This window comes from Phaeodactylum tricornutum, genomic scaffold, assembly GCF_000150955.2.
Source record: "Phaeodactylum tricornutum CCAP 1055/1 PHATR_bd_35x35 genomic scaffold, whole genome shotgun sequence".
Taxonomy (NCBI): Eukaryota; Bacillariophyta; class Bacillariophyceae; order Surirellales; family Neidiaceae; genus Phaeodactylum; species Phaeodactylum tricornutum.
Genome location: NW_002238039.1, coordinates 310 through 11,342, shown reverse-complemented (window position 1 = coordinate 11,342; position 11,033 = coordinate 310). Strand labels below are relative to the sequence as shown.

The window sequence follows — 11,033 nt, the reverse complement described above, 5'->3', positions numbered from 1 at the left end:
GGATGGCGAATGAAACACACAATCATCTACCATCATTGAAGGGATCAGTTCCGCCAATTGAGACGTTTGCATCAAGCAAAGTTGCTTTCAATCCAGCCCACTACTATGCATTTGGAGCCCCAATCTACATTTTAGATCGACGCATGCAAGCCGGTCAAACAATAGACAAATGGTCCGATCGATCAAGAGTCGGAGCATATCTGGGGCTTAGCCCACAACATGCAAGGACCGTTCCATTGGTACTCGACATTGGGACAGGGCTTACGTTGCCACAATTCCATATTCGAGTGGACTCTACGTTCCAGACAATGAGAGCTAGCTTTGGCAATCGAGCACCCAAATCCCAATGGCAGTCAAAGTGCGGATTTCGATTAGGCATCGGAGCCAGCAGCGGCCAGACAAAGACTTCATCAGTTGCACCTTCAGAGGGAGCAGCTCCCGTCGAGAGCGGGGAAACTGTAAGATCGGATCCAAATCTTCAGAACGAGGCTATTGACAACAGTCAAGTAGCTGCCTATGACAGCGGGGCTTCAGATGGAGACAGTCCAATCGAACAAGGTGTGGAGCCAACAGCTGAGCCACAGCAAGAGGCCCCAACTTTACGGCATTCTACACAAAAGAGAGTAGCCACAGAGAAGTATCTGCAATACTTGGAGCAACGAAATCCAAACTTTGTAGCATACGAAACAATTGCGTACCAAAGCGCAGACATTGATCCACAAGATGATATACATCCGCTCGAGGTTTTTGCAGCATCGGCAGACCCCGACACAATGTACCTTCACAAGGCCATGAAGCAACCCGACAAGGCGCAATTTCTAAAGGCAATGCAAGAGGAAGTACAAGCACACACCGACAATCAATTGTGGGAGCTTTACCCTAGACGCTTAGTACCACAGGGTACACCTATTATACCAGCAGTGTGGTCAATGAAAAGGAAGCGACGCATTTCAACGCGTGAGGTTTACAAGTGGAAGGCTAGGCTAGCTTTTGACGGATCCAAGCAAATTCACGGAGTCAACTTTTGGGAAACGTACGCGCCAGTTGCAGCATGGCCTACGATTCGTTTTATTCTAACTCTTGCACTAATCAACCATTGGCATATGCAACAAATTGATTTTGTTCTAGCATACACACAAGCCGAAGCGGAGTGCGAAATGTTTATGAAGATACCAAAGGGATTTACGGTCGACGCCGAAGATTCTGAAGAATATGTTTTACGCATTAAGAAGAATTACTACGGACTCAAACAAGCCGGGCAAGTTTGGAATCAGCATTTAGTTTCTAAACTTACAGAGTGTGGTTTCACGCAAAGCGAGCATGACAAATGTTTGTTTTATCGCGGTCAATCAGTATACGTTCTATACACCGATGATAGCATCCTTGCAGGTCCAGATCCGGAAGAACTTGAGCAAATCAAATGCGACATGACAAACGCCGGGCTAAATCTGACTAGCGAACCAGGAGTTTCAGACTTTTTGGGAGTGAAAATCGATCGACAGGGTGACGAAATACACCTTACCCAACCACATCTTATTGATTCTATCCTAGAGGATTTGAGGCTAAACATTGACGGAGTTGCAACAAAGCAGACACCGGCATTGATGACAAAAGGCCTTTGCAGGCATCTCAATTCTGATCCATTTGACCAACATTTCCAGTATTGATCAGTCATTGGTAAGCTAAATTACTTGGAGAAGTCAACACGACCCGACATTGCATTCGCAGTACATCAGTGTGCCCGTTTCTCTGCCGATCCAAAGGCGGAACATGGGAAAGCGGTCAAGTGGATTGGTCGATATCTTTTAGCGTCCAAAGATAAGGGCATCGTTTTGAAACCAAAAGACGAGTCGTTCGAAGTCTATGCAGACGCAGATTTTTCAGGCAATTGGAATCGAGAGGAGGCAAGTGACGACCCGGATACAGCTCGATCGAGAACTGGGTTTGTCATATTCTATGCAGGTTGCCCCATCACATGGCAATCAAAGTTACAGACGGAAATTTCACTATCGACAACAGAGTCTGAGTTTGTGAGTCTGAGCACAGCTTTACGAACAGTCATACCACTCATCGGTGTGGCAAAGGAGATGTTAAATTTGGGATTCAATATTTCAGACACAATTCCTACAGTCAAGTGCAAAGCTTTTGACGACAACATGGGAGCAATCGAAATAGCACTTGTTCCTAAAATGAGACCCAGAACGAAGCATATCAATGTCAAGTATCATCACTTTCGACAGTACGTGGATAACGGAGATATCCTAATCCAGCACGTCACATCCGAGAACCAAGTTGCGGACTTTCTTACCAAGATGAGCGAGTCTACTTTGTTCCACAAACATTGCGAAGCGGTCATGGGTTGGTCCCTTGCAGGTTCTTGATATACGCTTTCACCGTCGAGAGGGAGTGTTACTTATTAACAAATTTAGGTGACAGAAGTGGAGAGACTTTTCATATGTATACGAATTCATGTTTCGTCATACGTGGACAACTCTTCCTTATGACCCAAGCGACGGATGAACCTAACCAAGAAACCCAAGTGTCGCGGTACACTAGTCAAGGTCAATATGTGAAAGGAGCCTGAATCAAAAAGGGTTCACGAAAGCAGCATTTACATTTCAAAAGGGATAGAACGAATCTCTCTACACAGAATTACGTGAGATTGGCAAGAACTCCAATTCTAACATTGGATCTCACCACATTCATTTTCATACGTCAAGTCCCACGGATTTAGTATGGTTTCCAACAAGCAGGAAACAGTATAGATTATACGCGCAATGTAAACTATAATCTAGCGATTGAATGCACTTGAACGTTAGATTGTCGTAAACGCCCTAGTAAGTGGTGCAATACTACTGCTAAAGCAACATGTCGTTGTCACAGTCAGTGACATTTTCAAATGTTGTCATCAAATGGGAAATTTAAAATATAGCAGTAAACGTTGCAATATGACGAGAAGGAGCTCTGTTTGCTTGTGACGGAATCACGAATCAGAATTACTGTTGCCGGCAAGAATGATTTTTTTTTGTCTGACTGTGAACAACACGCGAAAATGAAAGTCAAAAAAGAAAATTTGCGTCCCGCCACTTCCCGCCATTAGAACCAACTTTCCTCATCAAATGAGTTTTACTGTCATCCTCTGCAACTGCAACATTGTTGCCTTCAATTGAATTTTATCCCGGGGAGTACCGACGGTGAGAGAGGTGAGCATTTTGGACTTACGCAGGAACGGTAGTTGTTTGATTGATTGCGGAAGTTCAAGCACGATTGCTTCCGGGACAGTAGTCCTGCACTATCAGCACCTGCAGGCAATTAACCTTTTTGGTGACGGTGTAAGCCATTATGAGCTCTTCTGCTCTCCCAGATAAACGTCGCACACTCCAAAAACTGGTTGTAGATAGCAACAACGACTTGGCGGAAGCCGCCACTCCCATAACTTCGAATCGACACGGTTTCGAGATTCTTTCGACTATCGAACTACCTGCGGTTGCCGATTCACTGTCTGCCCCGGTGCGGACTGCGAGTCTATCATCGATACAACATGCAGAAATTTCATCACCGTCTACTGTCCAATTGCCACGATTCTCTTCTCAGGAGATTGAACCAATTTTAGCACCACGCCAAATGTTTCTGCCTATGAATGAGTCGAATGGGCAACAGCTGTCCTCGCGAGGAACGATTTCATATCAAACATCTAACGGCTTTTTTCCATACGTCCCTGCCCTTCCTCTGGCTCGATCCGGAGACGCCGATTATCTCGCCACCTTTGTTCTTTGTGTCTCTACGTTGACGCCGCCACTTTTGGAGTACATCGTTTTCCGAATAACATATTTTCTCCAAAATATGCCGATTACCTCTGGCCTCAACTTCCCGCGACGGTCGGAAGTGACTCGCAAGCATATCCCGCAGACGCGACAACGTCCACCTCAAGATGGCGATGGCCGTGTGCGGGGTATTGTCAACTTTGGACAAACGTGCTTCCTGAACTCGGTCATGCAATCACTTGCTTCTCTCGAGCCCTTCGTTGCTTATTTGGAATATGTCGTGGAAAAGGAGAAGAAAGACACCTTGCAATCGTATTTTTCAGAACCTACCACGGGTGATGATTTACCGGATAGTCGGGTTAGCGAGGGAGTACTGTCCTTGTTACTTGCTGTCAACGGAGTCGTCCACACCGAATCCATCGACCCGCGTGAAATTTTGGTTTCTGTTGGCCAGCAACATTCTCAATTCAAGTCCAAGTCTGGTGGATCTAGCCGCCATCATATCGGTAATGAGCAGCAAGACGCGGAAGAATTTTTACAGGCACTTGTGGGCATGATTGTTGGGGATGCGAAGCTAGATGGTGAATCGTCAGTTGTTCCGTCGGCGTTCGCAGGTTTTTGTAATAGCGATTGTGAACAGGACGACATCCTGACGGTACTATCTAGGGAAAGGAGTCCGCATATCGTCCGCTCCGATGCTGACTCATATATTCCAAGCTTGCTGGTTGGTGGCAAACGCGACGGCGTCGACAAGCAGCCTCCGTCGCAAGTTGCTGCAAAAGACAGTCGGCCTATTACTTCTGCGAAGGAACGCATACAATCTGTAAGCCCTGTAAATAACTTTCAGGGCCAACGCGAGGAAAAGAAACAGGAAGATTTTGAAATGTGCGTCCCTGAAGTCCGATCCGAAGGCAGTGATGTCCACGCCAGGAGCTTGACTCCAGGCAAGACTACGAGCACTCCCCTAATTTGTGATCTAGACGCTAGGGATCGGCGGGAGCTATCGACCGCCATGCACATTATGATGACTACAATTTCTTCGATTACACCGTCTCCGTTCTGCGGCTGGCTGGGTTCGACTCTACAATGTCGGATCTGCAAGCACATTCGACCGATTCAGAATGCAGCCTTCTTCGATATTCCGGTAGTGCCTACGACTGTGTTAGCCTCTTCGGGGCGAAGGTCCTATGCGGGGACGCCTCAGAAACCCGAATCAGCACCCAGCCCGCCGTGTCGGTTGGAAGAATGTTTGGAGCGATTCACCAACGTCGAGCGGGTTCAGGATGTCGAATGCCGCTGCTGTACATTGCGTAACCTTATCGAGAAACTTGAAGAAGATGTCGACTTTTTGCGAGGCGCTGTAGAAGCGTTACATGCCAAGTCGAAGCGCAATGAACACAATAAAGAGGATGAACAAGGCTTTTACTTGCGCGACGAACTAGAACGAACTGAACGCCGGTTAAATGATGCACGCCAGATAAATCCTGATGACGATGCTCGCGTCGATGCGTTCTTATTATCCGACCCAAGTGACTCATTGGAGGGAATATCGGAATCCCAAGAAACAAAGATGGAACGCGTTGACGCTTTGAAATGTCTCCTATTGACGCGGTTACCATCCATATTATGTATTCATGTACAACGTCGATACTACGATCCCCATTACAATCGATTGTCGAAAACAGCGCAACATGTGATCTTCCCTGAGGTTTTGGATGCAGGGCCGTATTGTGCATATGGCGGTCGAGTGAGCCCGACTTTTCAATGGGCCGGAACTTCTCCACGCCAGAAGTTTACAAGCAACACAAATTCTACCCCCAGCCCAATTCACTACAGACTAATGTCAGCCATCGAGCACCAAGGGGGTGCTTTCAGTGGCCACTACGTCTGCTATCGACGGAGCCAAATGACTGGGCGTTGGCTTTTTATATCGGACGATTCAATCAAAGAGGTCGATTGGCAGAAAGTTTGCCAATGTCAGGCATACATGCTGTTCTATGAAGCTATGTAAGCTCTTTGTATGATTAGACCTACTTTACATTATGCATATTTAAATCTAATTTTGTTACTTCCTGAAAATCAAGCTCGGACTTTGTCGAAGGAGACAAAATACTAAGTTCAAAGAACACGAAGTGTTTATGGCAGCCATCATGAATGGAAACATTCGCGAGACTGGATCATAGGCTTCAATGGAACCTGGAGAATGGGAGGTAATGAGAGTCACTATCTCTTCATGCTGCATGTCGTCGTGTTCGACATGGCCATAAGAAGAAATTGATGCCAAAGCATGATGGATTGGAAATCGACCCGAGAAATCCTGGACTCCGCAGCCACCAGGAAAACGATTCACTAATTCAGCAATCCATGATTTCCACTCTTCGCTCATTCCAACTACAACACCAGCATTTCGTCCATTGCTCGCTAGAGAACAATGCAAAGGAAGCCTCCCGAGCTCATCCCGCTGAGATATTTCGCGTGGAAAGTACGCGAGAAGTAGACGCAGAATGGGCGTTGGTATAACTGGTACCAAGGGGCCGGCGAGCAAAGAAGCTCGGTGAAGGATGCTTTGAGTAAGGCCGGACGAATTGATGAAATTAAAATCGCCTGTCGCCGTCCGAATCAGAACTAGAAGTCGTGTCAATAAAGAACCAAACGTTGCCGTGTGTAACGATGCTGCTGTATTCACGTCCTCGCTCATGCTTTTATCAGTCTCTGTAGAAGTCTCCGAAAGAGCCTTGTCAACCGCTTCGGTGAGTAGATTGTCACATAGCCTATCATGCCTTCCTCCGGGACTGTGCACACCGCGCACATGAACCGGACAGAAGGAACGAGGAGTAAAGAACCCATTCCCGCCTTCAATATGTCGAATCCATTCGAGATCAACAGGGGTGTAGCCAAATTCTTCAGGAGAGCCGTTTGTGGTCCAGATAAGATCACCATTGTTTGAAAATCGTGCAGTGTGCCTGAGTATCGCGCGAAGTACGTCCATAGGTACACCCACCGAGCAAGCAGTATGTAAGGGGAGATCGCCGTAATGATTACGATGCCTTACGAGCACACCGTTGACATCCAGCTTAATGATCTCACTAACCAGTTGTGGAACGTTGCCATAGTTTCGGAGTACTGTATGCAACGGAGAGCAACCTGTTATCTTTGAAAAGCAAATGAGTGTAGAAGGATCATCCTCCAACAGCATTTGGGCACAGAGAAAAATTCTTTGGAGACGCGGGTCTTTGCTAGACTTGCACGAGTCCCGTTGCATTGTATTGTCCGAAGTAGAGGCAGTAATAGCCGGCACCAAAGCGAATGAAGTTCCCAGGGAAAAAAGCCGTATAAGCACAGAGTCCACCACGTGGCCGAATGATGGGGCCAATGCGTGTGTTTCCTGTAGAAATATAGCAAGCAGGTCAAAGACATCGGGTCTGGATCCCAGGTGAACTGCTCTGATGATATGGTCAATCGGAAGTAGACCGTCTCTGTCCTTCTGGAGTACAGCCGGGTCATCTTCCGCAATATCGTGTTGGGATAGGTTTAGATCTACCCGCAGCAACAGACGTATGACTTCACATGGACACGTTTCGTTCTTAATGGCATCACGCAGAGCAGTATTGCCGTTCTCCGCCTGGCTACAACGGACTTGCTCCGGGGACGTCGTCAGGAGAGCTCGAATCAAAGGGAGCAGCAGAACATCGACAGAATGATAGGACGACGACAAATCACTTGCACATACAGCGCCCAAAGGCGTTTCCTGATAGATGGTTCGTTTAAGTGTTGGCTCGCCGGAAAATAAGCGAATTGGCCGTAGATTCGTCCGCTTCAATCCCTGCAAACTCCACTGTTCATCGATTGAATTGCGCCCAAAAGCTAGTTGCGGGCGGATTTCTTCAGGACAAAGCCAAGCCCTATTTAAAGCAAGCTCCCATTGTTTGGTACGACACAAGTGCAGAAGAAGACTTTCTCTCGTCTCAACGGGTACTACCAGGCGCTGTTCCTGACGTCGTTTACAAGTGATTGTGGAGCTCTTCAAGGTTCGTCCGTTCGAGCTCTTCCGCTCCGCTTCAGCCGGCGACGTTCGATCAAAGCTGCTGACTCTCGTAGGGGAAGGCGACTCTTCGAGGCTGATCCAAGAGGGTAGTCGATCTCGTGTACTCATGGCAGTGACCGACAGTGAGCGCCCCTCTCTCTATCTTCGTCGCGTTTTCTTGGTTCACCGCTACCCTCAAGAACCAAAATTTAGTGCCTTATCGTGGTTCTCACAGTCAACGGTAGATGGCTCGCAAAAAACTACGCTAGCGGGAAGGTGACTGTGATCGCAATTAACAAGCCAATTTCTTTCCGCGAACTCCGCCGTGATCCTGGGCGAATCGCAGTTTGGCGATGATAATTAGCAAGGCGAAAACCTTCGGGGCTGACACGACTCAGTCACGATCATTTCCGACTCCGTTGAACCTTACGTGCGGGTTGGCGCTGGTAGACTCTGTCGAAACCTAGCTCCCAAGGCGTCCCGCAATCCGGATAACGACGACTGGGATAGAATGAAACACATGAGAGAGGGTAGCATAAACCATGGCCGCACGAATGCTGTTTTTGCGGAGGTTCATTTTCATGATTTCCCTGACCGGATTTGTTCATTCGTTTCCAAAATCGCAACGACAACGTATTCTTCGATCTAACAGTTTGTTTTCGTCGTTGTGGAGAATGTCGTCAACCACATCGGACGAAGCTGCCGCCACAGAAGCACTCAAGAGTTGCCCTACCATCCGGCTTCGGAACGGTATGGAGCATCCTGCAATAGGTTTCGGAACCTACAAAGTAGGATTTATTCCAGCGTCTGCTAGTTCTGCTGCTTCCCCACCGGACCCGACCGCTGTCGAACGGACTGCCGAAGAATGCGTCAGCGACGCTTTGAAAGTCGGCTATCGCTTTCTAGAATGCGCCGAGTTTTATGGAAACGAAGCCGAAGTAGGCAAAGCCATTGCTACATCAGGGGTTGAACGAAGCGACTTATTCCTTTGCTCCAAGGTGTGGACCACGACCATAGAAAAGGGTCGGGAAGCCATTTCCAAGCAATTGGAAAAGACTCTGGCAGACTTGCAAACGGACTACCTAGATTTGTATTTGATCCATTGGCCCGTTCCTGGGCATCACGTTCAAGCGTACAAAACACTCGAAATTATGCTAGAGGAGGGAAAGATTCGTGGGATTGGTGTTTCGAACTACGCTCTGGAAGATTATCTGGAGCTGAAGGAGGCAGGAATTAAGCATCTGCCGTTGGTCAATCAAATCGAAATCAACCCTTTTCTGTATCGGAAAAGCACGATCTCAGCATTTCAGCAAGAAGGAGTTGTTCTGCAGTCCTATCGAAGTTTACGAGATGGCAAAGCGTTTGATGATGGGGTGCTCAAGGAGATCGCCAACGCTCGACAGAAGTCACCGGCGCAGGTCCTCGGTCGATGGTGCGTTCAACACGGATTTGTCTACGTCCCCAAGTCGGTCAAGAAGTCTCGTATGATAGAAAATGCCAATGTTTTTGACTTCGAGCTGTCTGTAGAAGAAATGACTAGATTGGATGCCTTGACGACGCAAAATGCTATTGAGACCTTCAAGGGGCTATACCAGAAATGCGTTAATCGAGATACAAGCAAGGACGGAACCTTGGAGGGTGTCAAGATGAATATAACCGCTGACTAGAACGGAGTTTGTCATTCATTATAACCATGCGTCTTGCGTCGCTTAACTTTTTGACCAAACTCTCCCGGAGTCTCCAAATCAGGCTCAACCTTGGATTCCTTCCTTGATTTTCGTAGCGTTTGTTGCCGTTCGTCCCATTTTTTCAAATACATCTTGCCTGCTTGGATGGAAAGCCAACGTCCGTGTAGGTCAGAGCCGTCCAGTGCGGTTGCCGCCGCCACGGCTTTGGGACTTTGAAATAGTACTTCGCAGTAGCCTTTGCTCCGCCCGCTATCATTCCAGCAAGGAAACGATACATTCATAATGGTACCGCAGGGTGCCAAAAAGTCACGAACATCGCTTTCTTTTGTTTCGTAGTTCAATCCAAAGACGCGAACGGAAAGGGGCTCACTAGTCCTCTTGCCCGGTGCTACCGTCTGGAAAGCAGACTCGCCAGGCCGATTCGTTGCGAGTTTGGCAATAGCTTGCTCACGAAGAGAGACGCTGTGACGGTATGGACAAGTCTCACCCTTTCGACATTTTCCCTTTGTTTTCCAGTTGATGCAATCCTTTTCCGAGGAAGGACGATCGATTTTTTCCTTGATCGAAATGGGCTCAATTCCTTCATGGGAAAAAGGACAAGTATCGCCCATTTTGCACTTTCCTTTTTTAAAGTCCCAGCACTTTCTCGGTTTCGGAAAAGCGGAAACAGCACGTTGATCCAAAACTCCTCCGTTGCCGTGGTGTACAAACTTGCAATTTTCCCCGTAAGGACACCTTTTGTGAATCCATAAGAAACAGATGTCGGGAATTTCTTTCTCGTCTTTCGCTTCATGCTTATACGCAGACAAATACAACGTGTGCGATTTCTTTGAAGTTTCTGTCCGACCTCCTTTTACGATACCCAATGAGATTGCGGCCGCCGCGCTATCGACGTTTTCCATGACGCAAAACGCGTATCCCTTGTGTTTAGATTTTGAGTCGCCGCCTATCGCTTGCTCGTCGTTATCGTACGTAAAGACAACCTCCTGGACCACGTCGGCACCCACACTTCCCTCGATCAGCCTTTTGATTGATGCCTGCGAAAAATTAAGAGGAACGCGAGACACGAAAACCTTGCGGTCATCTTCGACGTGTTCTACTACAATGGAGGTAGGCTCCAACATCTTGACCATGTCGTCGTTTTTTTGAGAAGCCGTAGCTCTTATTGCTGGTTTTGCTGTTGAAAACGTGCTAGTGTTCGGGTACTTTCCGGTGCCAATCATTACACGCAACGGATACGGGCCCCGTCAAAAGTTGAGCACACTCTTTGTGAGCGAATAATCTGTACGGCAGCGTTGGACGTGATCAGAGGTGATTCCAGTTTCGAATTGGTGGTTACTACGGAGACACAAGTTCAGGGTTTCTTTTAGGGGTTCAGTAAATATTTATTTTACAGATAAGGGTAAATCTATTTTTCTTTGATTAGATAAAATCCATCATTCCAAATGAGCAGGGGTGAAAATTACACCTAAGGAAAAGGAGATCCCTGTGTACTAAATTTATGCATGAATGTTTATTTTATCTTTACACAGGGATTCATTTTTTACTTAACGCATC

The 11,033-nt window shown here is 47.3% G+C and overlaps 3 protein-coding genes across 3 annotated transcripts; 2 read left to right on the top strand and 1 right to left on the bottom strand.

Moving 5' to 3' along the window:
- Positions 1-3,342: 3,342 nt before the first annotated feature.
- PHATRDRAFT_bd1763 (predicted protein) lies at positions 3,343-5,809 on the top strand (the record flags this gene model as incomplete). Its single annotated transcript, XM_002176424.1, has 1 exon — positions 3,343-5,809. The coding sequence occupies one exon, from the start codon at positions 3,343-3,345 to the stop codon at positions 5,773-5,775; it is 2,433 nt and encodes an 810-aa protein (XP_002176460.1). The 3' UTR covers positions 5,776-5,809.
- A 2,653-nt stretch (positions 5,810-8,462) lies between these two features.
- Positions 8,463-9,455, top strand: PHATRDRAFT_bd598 (predicted protein; the record flags this gene model as incomplete). The annotated part of the gene is made up of 2 exons (XM_002176423.1): positions 8,463-8,601; positions 8,653-9,455. 2 exons carry the CDS (start codon positions 8,463-8,465, stop codon positions 9,453-9,455), a joined length of 942 nt encoding a protein of 313 aa, XP_002176459.1.
- A 150-nt stretch (positions 9,456-9,605) lies between these two features.
- Positions 9,606-10,609, bottom strand: PHATRDRAFT_bd1493 (predicted protein; the record flags this gene model as incomplete). The annotated part of the gene is made up of 1 exon (XM_002176419.1): positions 9,606-10,609. A coding segment is annotated over one exon (1,004 nt), but the record flags the coding sequence as incomplete, so codon positions are not given.
- Positions 10,610-11,033: the final 424 nt, after the last annotated feature.